Here is a 19,191-nt window from a genome sequence, read left to right as displayed (position 1 = left end):
ATCGTCTACCTATGCCAATTAAAATACACTATAAGAGAGTGGGAATGTCTACTGTATCCACTGCTGAACCCCCATAACAGCATATAGCAGGCATTCCTAAATATTTTCTAAATGAATGAAGTGAACTGACTCTGTCTTCATCTTATTTTCATTTAATTCTTCTCAAAGTTTAGCTGTCTTTCCTGTTTCTCCCACCCCTCATTTGCCTCTCTTTTTCTATACTCATTTTCATTTAATATAGTAAATGATTCCATTTATATATAAACCCTTGTAGTTTTTAATGATGCATAAGGTTATGAAACTTCTATACAAACACAAGCATATTCTACAGGCATTCTGAATCCACACCACATTTTCTGAAAATTATATACTTATCCTTGCTGAGAATGGTCAACTGCAATGCCAAACACATAAAGCCCTTAAACCTAGTGCAATTTAGCATTTTTAGGGAGTGAAAAACATAATTTAAATGCACCACCATTATTTTACATTGATCACAACAAAACAAGCCTAAAAAGTAACCACAGAAAACTGAGATCAAGCTGGAAAATTAAAAGTGAAAAATAATTTGACCATATGACTGTTCTAAACCTAAACACATGAAGAAATGAAATAAGAAAAATGTGTGTATCCTAATTAAGGGGAGAAAATTCTAGTCCTCTTTAATAAGCCATTAAACTTTCAAAAATAATAAACAGTAATTTAAATAACCTAATCTTCAAGAGGGAAGAACAGCACATACCTCTTTCTAAACACTCCACACAAATTTCTACACCAATTCAATCTAGAGTAAACGGAGATGAAAGCCTCCTCTCAACAAATCTTTGAAACAATCACCTCTTACTCTACCCCAAAAATAAGACCATATCCAAACAACTGTTCATAATATTTAATTGGAATCTTACTACACACATAATTTAAAAATTTAACTGGAAAGCATATGACTCTTTAAGAAACACTCCCGAGTTTCCAAGAGATTACTTTGATTTAGAGTATATCTTTGGTTGGCTCAGATAGTAATGTATCTTAGCTACACTGTTTACGTAAGTGCAACAAATACCTTGGTCTTTTACCAAACTATAACCCAAATAATAGCCAAGTGGGTCAGAATAAAATGAAATGTGTTTTTGCCCTCTCTCCCTCCCTCCTTTCTCCCTCTTTGCCTTCTCTTCCATTCAGTCTTCTACTAACTTGTTCAAAAGGTATTTATTAGGAATCTATGACTCTTGGAGTGAAAGAAAATGCTGGAGCTACTAAATAAATGTTCAGAAAGCACAACTGCAATCTAAGAAGTTGAATTCTGAAGAGACAGACAAGTGTATTAGTACTAGAAACATTATGTCTTTTATGAGGCTATTTACATATTTGTATACAAGTCTGAATTATTGCTGTAATAAGCAGACACTGACCATTCCCAGGGGATAATTAAGCAATGTGTCCAACAGTATATGGGGTAATCTACCCTTTCTGTGCTTTTCCAGTCTGGCAAAAAGGAAAGAGTCCTAGGAAGAAATTTAAGAGTAAAATCCTAGGAGGCTATAGAAGTTCTCAAAATGTATTTTTAATAAACAAAACCCATAATATGACCTAAATATAGGTCATTTTATAATCACTTATCTATTTAAAGTATTATAATCCAGAATGAGAATTTATATCTTAAAAATTTTAACAGATATTATTCCTTTAAACTAGGTTCCACAGTCTACTACTTTCCTGATTTTTACCGTCAAAAATTTTAAAGCTTTGATTGGCCAATGGAATCATGTCTCTTTTCAACTGTATAAATGAGGAGACAAATTAAAAATTTGCTTAACAAAGACAGGATCCCTTGACATTTTAAGCTCTAAAAATTTTACTTATAGGGAATCTGAACTGATTTTTCAGAATCTCAGAGTATAAAAACAAAAACAGGACCACCTAAATATATAAAATGTGCAAGATGATCAATATTTATCCATTACATTGTTCCTTCTAACACAAGTCAAACAAGTGAAGTTATAAGACTTAGCAATGCTCACAGAGCAGCTACCTTGATCAAAACTGCCGAGAACAACATCATGGGCTTAAAATACTCGGAAAAATATTTGTTGGATGGATGGCAGGCAGGCTGGCAGGAAGAAAGAAGGCTACCTAGCAGCTGGATCAATTTCTGCTGGCAAAATTAACACCCAAATTGAGATACTAAAATTTTTAGAAGAGAGATCAATAAAACCATTAAGGGATAATAGGAATAACAAGAAAAGCAAAATATGAAATCTAAACCCCTTTATCCAAATGAGAAAAGACTTTTAAGGTTCACTGATAAAGACTTTAATTTAAATATATAAGCAACAGTTCTACTGGAATCAGTTTAATTAAATTCATTTTTCAATTAAATATACCTTAAGGTGAAAGAAAAAGCAACTAACATAAAATGAAATTGAGTACACAAATAAATCAACTGAAGCCCTATATACATAATAATGTTACCTACCACGTCTGAATTTAGAACAGATTTTCCTATACCCTATTAATGTGGTGCCACAGCATCACAGAACATTCTAAAAGAATGCTTTAATATTCTGTAAAGAATTTAAAACTGTTTAAAGAAACCTGTGTCTTTCAGAACAAATAACACTTTTAGATCAATTATTTGCATATCTGAAAAGTCAATTGATGATGATGATTCAATATATCACAAAATATCCATAAACAAAAATTATGATCCAGAAATAACAATGTTACTACTCACAAAATGTGGAAATTTAATTTTTTTAAACTTAATCTCTTATTAATGTTTATATATTTTACTTTCCCTTGGTAAAAATTGCCAAAGAAACATAACTTGATTATGTCAGTGATTACTGGTTATTTTATTTCTATAAAAAATCTGTTTAAAATGGAATGTTGTTTACAAGAAAAATACAAATAATTCATCTCAAAAGTATCAAAACAATGTATTTACAGAGGAAGTATCTAATCAATTAAACAGGTAAGTTAAGAGAAACATTTCTACCAGACAACAATTACTTATGTCTGACCTAAGTTAATTGATTTGCTAATGATACCCATCAAATCTGATAAACCCTATGCTGTAGTCTCTCTCAGTCTGTAAAGGTCTACGTGTTATTTACACTAATAAAACATTAATCAAGGACCAAATTTATGGCAGCTACTCTATAAATGGGGTCAAGTCAGGTCAGACATACATAAAAAGAAAAAAAACGGTTGGTCTCTGCAGTGAAAAGAAAACCCTTATTACTTATTCTTCCTGCCCCTGGGATTAAGTCCAGTAGTTGAACACTGCTACACAAATACATCCATTGCTATGTAAACTCATTTAACCTTACTGTATTAAATATTTATAAAAGGAAAGTCCAACCTACTGATTTCAGAAAAATAAATCTCTAAATTGTCCCTTTAAAATATATTCTACTCTCTAAAGAAAGAGAGAATAAAAATTTCAAATATTACCTCCACTATTTCACTAAAGAATGTTAGTTCTCTTTATACCACAGTTTCTTTGTAACATCTGCTTAAAAGACAAAGGCTGAAGTACTTTCTATAGGCTAAGCACTAAGGTAAAGAAGACAGTTCCTAATGACAGGAGGCAAACAAATCCAAACAGAGTAAGATAAACATAGATAAGAAATCAGGAAAAAGTTATTACAAAACCTACAATTACATGTGATATAAAAACAAATAAGTTATTCAAATAATTCTTTCTCCAATAAGAAATAATAAGAATCAGCTGTTCTGGATTAAATATTTAAGAACATAAAATTTATTTCTTCATGAGACAAAGTTTTAATGTAAAATATTTATTATATGTATATGTATTTTCTTTCCTCTTGGTAATAATCTTCAAAGAAATATCACTTGACTATTGTCAAGATTATCTGTATAAAGCAAACTTCTGTTTAAGAAAGTATGTTATTTACATGAAAAATATAAATAATTTAAATAAAAACTATAAAAACAATATACTTAAGCTGAAAGTATCTTATCAATTAAACACAAATATTTACTGGTTTTGCAAGGCACTTCTCTAGGAGCCAGGGATATAACAATAAGCGAGAGACAGAGGGACTGCCCTCACTAAACATATACTGTACAGGAGGAGACAGACAATAAAGACAAAACATGGGGAAAGAATAAAAGATATGGGGAAAAATTTTTAAGAAATTTAAAGAAAAATTTTAAGAAATGAGGTAAAAATAACCTGGGCAACAGATTTCAGGGAAGACTTCTCTGACAAGGTGACATCTGAACTGGGACTTAAATCATAATGAATCAGACGTGTAAAGATCTGGGGGTAGATCTTCCAGCTATGGTGAAATAAAGAGTCCAACAAATCCTTTCCCAGAAAAACAAGTATAGAACTGAAGAATAAAAATCATTTCAGTGTTCTGAAAACTGACCAAAAGCAAACAACAAAATCCATAATAATTTTATTCACAAAAATGTGCTAAACACTAAGTAAGAACAAACGAAGTCTGTGGCAATCTTTTCTGGCAATTCCCCGCCCAGACACCACAGGTGTGGTAGTTCCATCGGTCTCTGGCTGCTTATGGAAACCAGCAACTTCACTGCCAGAGATGGATGACTTGATTTGAAAGAGAGGACAGAAAATGAAGAAAATGCATGCCAAGCCGAAAACTGGAAAGACCTATAGCTCTCCTAGAGTGAGATTACATTTGAAGTTAGGGAGAGCAGGAGACCAGAGAACAAACCAGAAATCAGAGAGGGAGATCCTGGAAATAAACTAGCTTAATAAGAATTTCACACATGGCTATCTGGGTCCCTGAGCAGATACAGGGCAGACTCGAAAAAGATCAACAAGAAGTAAAAGCTAGAGGATGAAAACTACTTCAAATTTAAATGTGTCCATCAAAACCAAATGCAGATCTACCAGCCATACACGGTCAAAGGTTTCAGAAAGACTTCTGATCAATCATTCACTGACCTCAAAGCTATGGAAAAAAAGGGGTGACCCCTTAAAAGCCAGACCAAAAAAAAAAAAAATATGAAGAAGAATTCTAAAACAGCTTAGCAACAATATTAAGAACACCTTACCACAAGAGAGACAAATTCTGCAAATTAAGCCCAAGCAAGTAACTTCTAAAACTCAACAAATAAAACCAAATCCAACAACTATAAAAAGAACTATATACCACGACCAAGCAGGAATTAACCCGGGTATGCAGAGTCGGTTCAACATTCCAAAGTCAATTAATGTACTCCATCATACATAAACAAGCTAAAAAGAAAAATCACATGATATATCAACAGATACCAAAAAAGCACTTGATAAAATCCAACGCCCATTCATGATAAAATCTCTCAGTAAACTAAGAATAGAAGGAAACTTCCTCAACTTGACAAAGAATATCTATGGAAAAATCCAAAAGCTAACACCATACTTAATGGTGAGAAACTAGAAACTTTCCCATTAAGATCAGTATAAGACAAGGATACCCCTTTTCAACATTGTACCAGAAATCCTAGCTAAAGCAAGAAGACAAGAAAAGGAAATAAAAGGTATACAGATTGGTAAGCAACACCTAAGAATATCTCTGCTCAGAGATGACATGACTATCTATGTAGAAGATCCAAAACAGCTAAACCTTTATCTCACACCATACAAAAATATTAACTCAAAATGAATCACAGACCTAAATGTAGAGGCTAAAACTACAAAATTTCTAGGGATGAAAAAATATTTCTAGAAAAAAAAAAAAGAAAAGATCTCAGTCAGCTTGGAATCTCATGTTTGTAGACTGTATCGCTTACCATCCCTCATCAGTGGGATGATGAAAAAAAAAAAAGAAAGAAAACCCTAGTACTTGTTTTGACCTAAGATTTCTTGAATTTGCCAACAAGTCATAATCCATAGAAGAAAAAAATAGGTAAATTGTACTTTATCAAAATTAAAAACTTGCTCTTCAATGAAAATGAAAGAACAAGTCACAGACTGAGAGAAAATGTTTGCAAATCATGTATATGAGAAAATATTTATATCCAGAAATACTGATATATAAATTACTGTTTAAAAGTCAGAACTCATACAGTGAATGAAATTTTTAAATGGGCAAAAGATGTACACAGACATTTTCCCAAAGAAGGCATCTGAAAAAACACTCAACAGGATTAGCCATTAGGGAAATGCAAACAAAAACCAGGGTAAGATACCTACTAGGCTAACTAGGAAAATAGCTTGGCAGTTTCTTAAAAAATTAAACACAGACTTCCCATTCCACCAAGCAATTGTACTCCTATGTATCTACCCAAGAGAAATGAAAACATATGTCCACACAAAGCCTTGTACACAAACACACGTAGAAGCATTGTTTATAACAGCCAAAAACGGAAAGCAATCCAAACATTCACTGACTGCAGAAGGGATAAACAAAATGTAGTATACCTGTATAATGGAATACTATTAATCAGTAAAAAGGAACAAAATACTGATACATGCCACAGTATGGGTAAAAGCACCAGGAATTATTACAAGAACAGTGTTGGAGAAAGTGACAGTGATCCAAAAACTAAAAGCAATGAGAAATAAATGGAAATTATTTGGGGGTATGTAGAGACACCACTGATGAGGGATGGTAAGCGATACAGTCTACAAACATGAGATTCCAAGCTGACTGAGATCCTGGTCTGAGAGTTCCCTGAACTCCTCTCCTTCTCCGAGCTTGTCTTCCACCCTACCTCAGCCATTTATTGCACAGTCATATGCCAGACCTCATCATTTCCAATAACTGAATGGCCTTGGTTCTACTTGCCCCACTCTCTAAACTATTACCTCTCATGTTTATAGCTCACTCATTCTATTACTATCACAACTAACAGTCCTTAGAGCTCCAATCCATCCATCCTATCGTTTTCTTTACAGTCACTCTCCTCTTTACCTAGCTTAATAATCATAATCCTGTAGTCAATGATTACAATCACTCTCTAGCACAAAGAGACTCCCTTGGCCTTCTCTCCCCCATATTCACTTGGCAAAACCTAAACCCACCGAAACCCAACTCTAACTCGACTTCCATATTTACCTCCCAGACTCTGCAACTACATAAAATGCCTTCCCAGGTTACTGTAAAAGACCCATCCATGCTCTACTTTAAAGCCAAACCCCCATTTGCATACAAATTCACCCACTCTCAAATCAACTTAAAAACATCACTCCAGAAATTCTCACCTATCTCTTCTACATTAATTTCCCCACTCCTTACCATGAAACTGTTCTCTTGTTCTCATTTTTTAAAAACCCTACTTCCCTTGACTCTATTCCCCCCACTCCATTTTATTTTTGCTCCCCTTTGTAGCAAAATTCCTCTAAAGAACTGTTTATACACATTCTATAATTCCTCTGCTCTTATTCTCTTCTTCTTTTCTAAATTCACTACAAATAGGCTTTTTTCCACACCACTCTCCCAAAACTACTCCTGACCAAGTCAGAAACAACTTCTGAGCCCGTGGTCAAATCTCAGTCATCACCCTACCACCTTAATGATTTCATCTAATCTCAAGGCATTAAATATCATCTATATTCTTATAACACTCAAGTTTAGAGCTCTAGTCTGGAGAAATAATTAACAACTGCCTCTACCTGGATGTCTACTAGAGATATAAAAATCAGTATTTCCAAAACTGAATTCCTGATCTTCCCCAACAACAGTTTTATCCACAGCCTTTTCCATCTGGTTGATAGAAACACCATCTTTTCAGCTGCAGAGGCCAAAATTCTTAAGAGTAATACTTGACTCCTAGCTTTGTCTCACAATCCACATCCAATCCATTAGTAAATCCTATCAACTCTACCTTCAAAATATATTCATAATCCTACTACTTCTTACCTCCTCTACTGCTGCTGTCCTAGTCCGCGACACCATCATGTTTAACTAGAGTTACTACAGTAGTGCCCTAGTTGATCTCTTTGCTTCTATCCTTAAATTCTTACATAAATCAGCCTTTTAAACACAAGGCAGATTGTCTCCCTCCTCTACTCAAAATCCTGCAATGATTGTTATCTCCTGCAGAATGAATTGCAAAGGATCTACACGAATCTTGCCCTATGCCTCTGACCTCATTTCTTACTTCTCTCCACTATGATCACTTATTCTTGCTATACTAGCCTCATTCCTCAAATATGCCAGGGAAGCTTTCATCTGTTTACTGGCTGTTCCCTAGGACTGGAATGCTTTTCCCCTACATGCCCCTATGTTTAACTCCTTCACATCATTCAAGTGCTTGCTTACGTGTCAATTGCTCAGTGATCTGTAATATAACCGCTCTATTTAAGCTACTCTATAAAGGTATCAAACCTTTATATTTCCTTTAAAAATCACCATTTCCCTCAACCTGCTTCACATTATCTTTTTCCAAACAACTTACCACCTTTCATATATAATCCACTACTTATTTTGTTTATTGTTCATAGTCTGCCAATGACTGTTCAAATGTAAGATCTACAAAAAAAAAGAATCCTTATCTGTTTTGTTTATTGTTGTATCCCCAGAACCAAGGACAAGTCATGGTACACAGTCAGTGCATAATAAATATTGGCTGAATGAACAGATGAGGAAACGGATGCTCACAGAAGTAAAAGTACTTCCCATATATCAAAGCTGAAACTTGAACCCAAGGCTAACTTCAGAGCTAAAACTATTAATCACAAGAGTATGTTGCCTAATCTACTAACTGTAACACTAACTTGCATAATGGAGGGCATTTAGACTTAGTAGAACCTAAACAAAATAGACTTTTTTTTCAGCTTATAAATTCATTTGTTTACTTTATTCTATTTTATTTTTAACATTTTTATTGGAGTATAATTGCTTTACAGTGGTGTGCTAGTTTCTGCTTTATAACAAAGTGAATCAGTTATACATATACATATATCCCCATATCTCTTCCCTCTTACGTCTCCCTCCCTCTCACCCTCCCTATCCCACCCTTCTACCTGGTCACAAAGCACGGAGCTGATCTCCCTGTGCTATGCGACTGCTTCCCACTAGCTATCTATTTTACATTTGGTAGTGTATATATGTCAATATATACACTACCACTCTCTCACTTTGTCCCAGCTTACCCTTCCCCCTCCCCGTGTCCTCAAGTCCACTCTCTAGTAAGTCTGCATCTTTATTCCCGTCTTGCCCCTAAGTCATTCATGACCATTTTTTTTTTTAGATTCCACATATATGTGTTAGCATACGGTATTTGTTTTTCTCTTTCTGACTTACTTCACTCTGTATGACAGACTCTAGGTCCATCCACCTCACTACAAATAACTCAATTTCGTTTCCTTTTATGGCTGAGTAATATTCCATTGTATATACGTGCCACATCTTCTTTATCCATTCATCTGTTGATGGACACTTAGGTTGCTTCCATGTCCTGGCTATTGTAAATAGAGCTGCAATGAACATTTTGGTACATGACTCTTTGTGAATTATGGTTTTCTCAGGGTATATGCCCAGTAGTGGGATTGCTGGGTCACATAGTAGTTCTATTTTTAGTTTTTTAAGGAACCTCCATACTGTTCCCCATAGTGGCTGTATCAATTTACATTCCCACCAACAGTGTATGAGGGTTCTCTTTTCTCCACACCCTCTCCAGCATTTACTGTTTGTAGATTTTTTGATGATGGCCATTCTGACTGGTGTGAGGTGATACCTCATTGTAGTTTTGATGTGCATTTCTCTAATGATTAATGATGTTGAGCATTCTTTCATGTGTTTGATGGCAATCTGTACATCTTCTGTGGAGAAATGTCTATTTAGGTCTTCTGCCCATTTTTGGACTGGGTTGTTTTTTTGATATCGAGCTGCATGAGCTGCTTGTAAATTTTGGAGATTAATTCTTTGTCAGTTGCTTCATTTGCAAAATAGACTTTTATAACCACTTCTCTTAAAAAAAAGAACTAGTGTTAATCAGTGTTTTGCATTAAGTAGAACAAATACATATTCGATCAACAGCACTCACTAACTCTTTTTCTATATATAAACTTTAAAAGCATCTAATACCTCAGTGTTGAAATTCAGCCAAAGAGTTATTTATTTTTTTGATGAATAAGCACTTAGAAATTTTTGCTAAAAGACTAAATTATTAGTCATTCACTCATTGAGAAATATTTATTGATTTCCCAACACTTTCCAGACTCCAGACTACAATTTAGCTCTGTTTCTCATATAGATCACTGCAATAGCCTTGTTATTGTTCTTCATTTCAATTAGGTCTCCTCTGCTTCAACCCATCCTAAACATCACTGCTAGTTATCCTCCCAAACCCAAGTATCACAATGATAATACTTTCTTAAGACCTTTCAAGGCTTCCTATTGCCTTTAGATGAAAATCCAAATACACCACATTAGACCTTTTATGGTCCAGATAACCAATTCTGTTCCAACAATTCACACACATACACATGCACACACACTCACACACGTACATACACACCTTCCCACATCACAGTATCTTCAGATATTCTATTCCCTCTATTTAGAATGCTTTTCACACATATGTCCTCCAATTTATCCATAATCCCCAATTTTCCAAAGTCTACATTACTAACCTTACTCAGCCTTGAAAATACATCTCAGGAATCATGTTTCCCTGGGGAGGTTCTACCTAATTCTTCTGAACTAAATTGTGTAGTCGTTCTCTTTTTTCACATTCCTACCTTAATAACCTATATGTAAATACTTCTAGCACAGAATTTACTATATGGCATTAGTTGCAGGTTTATTTATTTGTATTCAACACTAGTCTGTGAGCACCTATAATTATTTACTGAGTGAAATAATTTTAGTAGCATTTACTATAAAGTAAAGTTAACAGAACCCTCTTCTACAACATTAATGAGACAGAGGCTAAATTCCTAGTTACTGGTTCAAATTATTCCTATAGTGATGGTGTCAGTCTCTCAACTCTAGACAGAACAGTATAAAAAACGTTCTTAAACAATAATTTTGTTCAGTATTCTATTTCCAATGACAGCCAATCACACCTTTTAATCTATACCCTGGGTCTTCAGTCCAAGTAATCCAAAATCAACTGCCACAGGCTTCCCTGGTAGCGCAGTGGTTAAGAATCCGCCTGCCAATGCAGGAGACACGGGTTCGAGCCCTGGGCCAGGAAGATCCCACATGCACGCGGAGCAAAGCCCATATGCCCCAACTACTGAGCCTGTGCTCTAGAGCCCGCGAGCCACAACTACTGAAGCCCGCACGCCTAGACCCCTTGCTCCGCAACAAGAGCCACTGCAATGAGAAGCCTGCACACTGCAACGAAGAGTAGCCCCGCTCACCACAACTAGAGAAAGCCTGCGGGCCGCAACAAAAACCCAACACATCCAAAATAAATAAATAAATAAATTTATTTTTTAAAAAAAGAAAAAATCAACTGACACGAAACAGACCCAAAGTAGTCCACTCATCATTTCCTCAATTTATTCTTACTCTTTAATTCTCTCACTTTCTTAAATCTATTTTTTCCTTGTATCTTTCTTTTTATCTCTGTACTTCACTTTTCTTTCCTACTACTGACTATTTTTTCCTTGAATTCTTCTTCTCTTATGCCCAGGCCATGACATAGGAGAGATAACATAGACCATATTAGTCTATTTATTGGCTCTACAAATATAATAGAATTTTCTAGGAAGCCCAAATAAGTATCAGTTTTCCTTATATCTGCTAACAGAACCATCAGTATACTTTTGCCAAAGGTTTACTTACTGAAAAACAAAGAACTGACTTGATCATTAAGCACATAACGATGAAGAGAACAAAATGATTAAATATTGAAATATTTGTAATAATTAATATCTAAGCTCACTATATCACTGACTGCAAAAACAATATAGTACCAAAAATACCAGTTCCGATGGCAAAAATACAATAACATTTTAAAGTAAAATATACATGGATATAAAATAGATTACCTTCCTTCGTTGACAAGTTCAATAAAAGCAAGGCCTGCATTCTTCTGAATAGAATTCTGCCACTCCTAAAAAACAGGAGAAAATAGCTGAACAAATTTCACTCAGTAGGTTATTTCTTTAAAACAATAATTATGAAAAACATCACCCATATCAATTTCATACTTAATTGAAATTGATTTAATGAAAATTAATTAAGTTCCAAAAGATCTTAATGGAAAAGTTTTGTTAAACATGCTGCCTACCCATTGCAGCCCCATGAACACATAAATAGTTGACATTAAAAAGTAAACTAAACAAGTTAGCAACAATTTGATTCTAGATAAACTAAATGAGCCTATCTATATTTATCTTGCCCTTTTAGTTCTGTACCATTATATCCTACTAATTTAACTGAAACAGTTTGAAAGGAAAGCAGCAAAGAAGACCAAGGACAGAGGTTTTGTTTTTGTTTCTTTAAGAGATGCATCACCCCAAATGAGGGGAAGACGGAATTAAGTACCTCCCTAAACTTAATAATAGCACACATTCCACAAAAATTGATTAATGATTAAGAAAGAGACAAGAGATCAGTGAATTTGGCTAGACTACTTGTAAGCTGAAAAACTATAATTTAGTAGCATATGAATTAGCAAAAGATGGTATAAAATTATTAATATATTCTTTATGAATAAGTTATCCATTAAAAAGCCCCCTGGTGTTCCGGTGGTTAAGAATCCATCTTCCGATGCAGGGGATGTGGGTTCAATCCCTGGCTGGGGAACTAAGGTCCCACATGCCGCAGGGCAAGTAAGCCTGCGCCCCACAATTAGAGAGCCTGTGTGCGGCAACTACAGACCCCACGTGCTCTGGAGCCCGAGCACCACAACTAGAGAGCCCCCGTGCTGCAACTACTGAGCCCACATGCTCTGGAGCCTGTGCACCACAGCTACAGACAAGCCCGCGCAACACGACTAGAGAGAAGCCCACGTGCTGCAACAAAGAGCCTGCATGCCCCAACGAAGAGCCTGGGTGCCGCATCGAAAGATCCCCGATGCCCCAACTAAGACCTGACTCAGCCAAAAGTAAAAAGTAAATAAATATTTTCTTAGAAAAGCCTCAGAAGAAAATTAACCATTAATATATACAGAAATGAATTTTTTAAGCCTCATCTCAAAACAGATATAAAATACGCATTAATCCAATAAAGCTGGGCCCACACGAATTGAAATGTAGCTAGATTTGAGAAATGCCAATGCATGCATATGTGTATTTTTTAAAGAACTAGACATATATACATAATCTTTATGTTCCTTAAAACTGAAGAGCCCTTATATTCCACCTACATAATATCCTTTAACTAATCTTTTTTTGTCCTTTTATAATGGTCAAAACAAAAGACAGTGCTGGGGACCTTACCACTGTTATCATAAGCAGTATTCATATATTCTGAATCTAACACCTTGAAGAGTTTTTAATTCCATGTAATTTCACCCCTGAAGACTGTTCTGTGTCATGCCAAATTCTGATTTAGTTTTAAGCCTCATCCTTTCACAGCTACTTTCTCCTTTTTATCCCCAGTATTTATTACTTTCATGTTTTGAAAAACCCAAGATGGCCCTCAGGACTGAAATGGCTTTAGCCATAATTTTGTTATAGAGTTCTATTTCATGAATAGTGTCAGCAAGAATATACTAGCAGAACATATACAGTAGAATGAAAAGTAGATATAAAGTCAGTCAGAAAATTTGAGGGTAGTAATTGGCTAGGACTAGGTGAGAAGATAAAGCAATATGTTGCTGAGGAACAAGAAGTCATGGGATCTATGTTCTCAAACTGACTATGACACTAACAGGATATGTCCATAAACAGATCACTATACATCTCTAGGCCCTCGATATCCCCTTTAAAAAATTCTTAAAGATGTGTGATTTTATGATTCAACAACTTTCAAACATTTAGAAATTAGTGGCTCATAAGTCCAAAATACATAGTCTCAAAATTCACAATTGCCAGCATATTGAAACAACAAAATAGAGATCTTATATTTCTTTCACTAAGGTAAACCAAGTCAAGGAGAAATGGAAATACCCATCTAATTTAAAATCCTTTTCTTCCCAGCAAAATGAAGTAAACAGACAGACAATACAAAGGAAAGCAATCAAACTCCATGAAGAAGTAAACCTCTGAGAGAAGAGGATGTGTCATACCCTCCACTCTTCTCAGAAATAGGAGGAAGAAAAGAGAAAAAAGCAGAAACCGCAGGTAAGTCTTTTGATCCTGGTCCAGAAGGTTCCACACCTCACTTCCGAGGCAGAGCACAGGGAGATGCCAAGACTCAAAGAGTTGCCCTAAACCTAGTAATGGACAGGAAGAGTAGATAGAGGCAGATTTAATGGTAGATGGACCTAAAACAGCCTCACAGTAACGCATGCCCTTGGAGGAGTCAGAAAATTATCACAGAAAGATGTACACATAGTTGAGGCTTTGAGGGGATAAGGAAAACACAGTTGTAACCTCTGTTGATAGACAGCAGGGAATCAGAAAGGATGGTAACAGAGGGATGCCCTAGTCAAGGAACAGAAGCAAAATCTCACTCCTCAGCTCTTATGCCCAACAGAGCACTCTCAGCAAGCCACCTGGAAATCTGATACAGCACCAGAGTATGAGGGGGCAAGACCCTAAACTGAGTTTTCCTTTAGATCACTTACTTGAGGGAAAAATCTCAAAAGGGAAATTAAATTTAGTAAAAAGAAAATAAAGTTACTTTTCTCGCTAGAAAAAAAGAAATTAGGAAGAAAGGCAAGAGGTTACCCCATATATAATTCTTCAGATCACACATGTTATTTTCAAAAGTATCTACTAGTATTATTTTTCTCAAATCCATTTTCTCTGATTTAAATCGGCAACAGGTGGGGATTTTTATGTCATACAAAACTCAAACCCCACATGAAAAAATCAGTAACAGTAGAGACACTCAAATTTTAAGTATACAGATAAACATCACTTTGATTTTATTTTCATTTACGTATACAAACTGACTTTTACTGATAATGTAAATTTAAATTTCACAAAGATTTTAAACAGCATGATTTAGGTCAGATAGAAAACTAGTTAAAGTTACTATAACTATAAAAACATTACCATCTAAAAATTTTATGACTTCAACTTAAGTTGGTATGTCACAATTTTTTTCTTTTAAATTAAAAACAAATTAGACATGAAAATACACATAGAACTGGAAGAGTCCAATTTTTCTTACAAAAGCTCAGAAACATATTTATGACTGCTAATACATCTGGATTCTTGCTTTCTCAAACATCATCTATAAACTCATATTATTTAACTTGTAGTAACAGCTATCTAATAAACACCTGGAATAAAACTTTTCCACCAGTTAAAAAAATTAGACAAAATGAGAAATGAAGTGAAAATACAAATCTTACCTATGCTTTGGGTAGTTCTAAAAATCTCACAATTCTTAAAGATATCAGAGTTTTAATTTGCCTATAATCCATTCCTAATTATAAACTAACATTTAATAAAATATCACATACCAGGTACATAAAGATATACTGATAGGAATTAATAACCCAGGTAAAAAGAAGCTGAAACCCATGAGAATAGGAAATTAATTTGTTTTAATAAACCCAGCTGTTAGTCAAAGCCAACAAGTTTTCTCCATACTAAAACACTGACTACAATCCTTAAGGAAGCCACCTAAACTACAAAGAAGATTCATGCTATCCTAAAGCATTTTCTGCACTTCTGAGACAATTACTAAAGAAGGTGTTAGTCTAAACAATTTCACAAACCACAGCTCAAGATAACCTTTAGTGAGTTTTAACAGTTGAAAGAAAAGCTTAATGGTTATCATCTCTCATGATCATTTCAATATTTCATCATAGTATTTACAAATATACCGCAATGCAAAATGCACCATACATTTAAAGGTTTTGGTTATTCTTTTCCCAGAGGTACTGATGAAAAACATGTTAAAAGCCTCAAATCCAACCACTAATGCAGCTAAGTAATTTTAAAACACACTTCAGCACTTTGGAGAGGAAGGACTCAAAACACAACTGAGTCAATAATTTCATACCTGTTCTAAGCTGTATTTAATTGACTATCACTTCCTAAGGCCATAACTGTTGATTAGTCAATTTTTACTAAAATATACTCTTAGCTTACTAATGCTCTTAAGTCATACAACAACAACAGAGATAGTATATATTAGTGAAATCTAGTAAATAAACAGAGTTACACCAATTTTCAAACATGTGCTTTTGGTGGTAAAAGTCCACCAAACTTGGGTTGGGGGAAAAAAATGACTTCATCAACTAAATTAATTCTATGCCTCCCCACCATCAACAAACAAATATAGAGAAAAAGGGCACCAATAAATGTACTATATATTAATTTATAATATTTTGATACAACTTTAACTTCCCTAAAGTGAACGTGACAGTTTTCTATAAATCTGATAATCTCCTACAACATATTTTAGTGTCTTGAGTACAGCACATGAATTTTAAAAGTAATTTCCAAATATTACCATGCTCTAAAGCAAATAAAATCAAGCTACAGATTGACAAGATAGACTACATATACTCCATGCTGCCACCTTTTTTCTTTTTCAGTCAAGCCATCGATACTGACATTAAATGTATATCAATTTTTTTTTTTATTCTAGTCGGCTAGAAAATCACTAAACTATGTTCTACTCTTAAAATAAAAAAGGTATAGTGCTTCCCTGGTGGCGCAGTGGTTGAGAGTCTGCCTGCCAATGCTGGGGACATGGGTTTGTGCCCCGATCCAGGAAGATCCCACATGCCGCAGAGCGGCTAGGCCCGTGAGCCATGGCTGCTGAGCCTGCACGTCCGGAGCCTGTGCTCCACAACAGGAGAGGCCACAACAGTGAGAGGCCCGTGTACCGCAAAAAAAAAAAAAAAAAAAAAAAAAAGGTATAAAATGAGTGACTTTGGTTAAACAGCAAAAAACAAGAACAAAAATAATAAAGAGAGGACTAGAGTAATGAGAGAGGGTTAAAAAATTTCTCTACAACCTGAAGGGAAATAACTTGAAGAAGCAGACAAATGCTTGTTACAAACCCCTTAGAAAGGCCAAGAATTGAAGGCACTGATTACATATATGGATGGCTGAGGGACAGGGATGAAAAGAGTTTAAATGAATAAAAGCTGGTATAAAAAACCCAGAATCTGAGCTCCTCTCCTCATAACGATGGCCATCCCAACCATGGTAAGAGACTGGATATTTACTTTCCAGAGGAGTAAACCTCTGAACACTTTAAAAAGCCTTATTGTAAAAAACAAAATAACTTGAAAGTATGCTTACTGAACCATGAGACATCAAGCAATATTAGAGAAGTGTCCTCTGAGAAAAATGAGAAGCCATGATAACATTTAAAATAAAGCTCATTCATCACCAGCAGACAGCACATACATAGGCACATAGACTTTTGTGCAATACACTTAAACATGAGCACAAAGGGTCACTAGTCATTAGAGGAAAGACTCATATGAATGACAGACACCAAAGAAACAAGCAGGAAAAAAAATAATTATTAAAAATGGACAGGGGGCTTCCCTGGTAGCGCAGTGGTTGAGAGTCCGCCTGCCGATGCAGGGGACCCTGGTTCGTGCCCCGGTCTGAGAAGATCCCACATGCCGCAGAGCAGCTGGGCCCGTGAGCCATGGCTGCTGAGCCTGCACATCCGGAGCCTGCGCGTCCAGAGCCTGTGCTCCACAATGGGAGAGGCCGCAACAGTGAGAGGCCCGCGTACCGCAAAAAAAAAAAAAAAAAAAGGACAAAATATTAACAAATTAAAATATTAAAAAATATTGTTAATGGGGTAGGGAGAGGAAGACTAAAGAAAAGTATAATTAATACCATCAGAAAGGTAAAAACTTTCATGTAAAAATTCAGGGCAGGGTTACTTTTTTATTCACTGGTACCTCTTTGCCTCTGTATTAGAGTTCTCCAAGCCAAGAGTCTGTGGCCCTCAGCAGTGCCCATGATCACAGGCCTTGGGAGCTCCTTTAATCTCTAAGAAGAACTGGAGCAGGAGTTGTAACATGGACCGTCTTATTGGAGCCCAGAACACCTGGGGAGCCAGATAACCCTCTCTTTGCACAACAGATGAAATTTGTCGTATGAAAAACAGAGTCCTCCAGAGAAACAGAACCAACAAGACAGAGATATGTATTTTATTTATTTTAAGAAAGTGGCTCACATAATTATGGAGGCTGACAAGTCTCTGCAGGGCGAGTTAGCAAGCAGAAGAAACAGGAGAGCCGATGGTGTAATTCTACTCCAAGCCAAAAAGCATAAAAATCTAGAAAATGAATGGTGTAGTTCCAGACTGAAGGGCACTAGGCTCAAAACCCAAAAGGAGCCAATATGTTAGTTTGAGGACAAAGGCAGGAAAAAGTGACATCTCAGTTCCAAGGCAGTCAAGCAAGTAGAATTCTCTCTACTCAGGGAATGCTCAGCCTTTTTGTGCTAGTCAGGCCTTCAACTGATTGGATGAGGCCCATCCACATCAGGAAGGACAACCTGCTTTACAAAGCCTACCGATTTCAATGTTCATCTCATTCAGAAACTCTCAGAATAATGTCTGACCAAATATCTGGATACCCCATGACATAGTCAATTTGACATAAAATTAACGATCCAGCTCTCCCCGCCCATCTCCCCTGAAAACCTCAGAAAAATAGAAAATGCTATTAGAAATTAAGAGTATAATAACAAATAAAAATTTTGAAAGAACTACTGGAAGATGTTGAAAAAGGCTCTTAGAAGAGTAAAATAAAAGATAAAATGAAGGAAAAACAGGTGAGAATGGATATGAAAATTAGATAATTAATCCAGACAGTTCAACATCTAACTAAGAGGAGTTCTGGAAACAGAAATGAGAATACAGAGAAAGGAATTCCCATAGATATAATTCAAGAAAACTTCTCTGAACATAAGTACATACTTTTTCAGACTGAAAAAGTTTACATTAAATATCAAAGACAATGGATTTTAAAAGATCCACCCACATCAAGGTACAATCCAGTAACAACAAACACTTTTTAAAATAATAAAAATACTAAAAGCTCTCACAGAGAAAAAAATAATTGGAAAGATTACAATTTTCAGCCTATAATACTAATATCCCAACAAGCCACCAGTCACGTATAAAGATTAAAAAAAAAAAAGACATTTTCATACAAGCAAGGTCTAAAAAATTCTGTCATGCATTCTCTTTTAAGAAATTACAA

At 35.3% G+C, this 19,191-nt stretch overlaps 1 protein-coding gene across 3 annotated transcripts in view; it reads right to left on the bottom strand.

Moving 5' to 3' along the window:
• LRBA (LPS responsive beige-like anchor protein) overlaps window positions 1-19,191 on the bottom strand; it is a 753,999-nt gene that overhangs the window by 488,354 nt on the left and 246,454 nt on the right. For all 3 annotated transcript variants that reach the window (XM_032633582.1, XM_032633583.1, XM_032633584.1), the window contains one exon: window positions 11,930-11,994. In XM_032633582.1, the coding sequence (XP_032489473.1) occupies window positions 11,930-11,994 (65 nt within the window). The remainder of the gene's footprint in view (window positions 1-11,929; window positions 11,995-19,191) is intronic.

This window comes from Phocoena sinus, chromosome 5, assembly GCF_008692025.1.
Source record: "Phocoena sinus isolate mPhoSin1 chromosome 5, mPhoSin1.pri, whole genome shotgun sequence".
Lineage (NCBI taxonomy): Eukaryota > Metazoa > Chordata > Mammalia > Artiodactyla > Phocoenidae > Phocoena > Phocoena sinus.
Note: the sequence above shows the minus strand (reverse complement) of the source record. Positions and strands in the feature narration are given on the sequence as shown.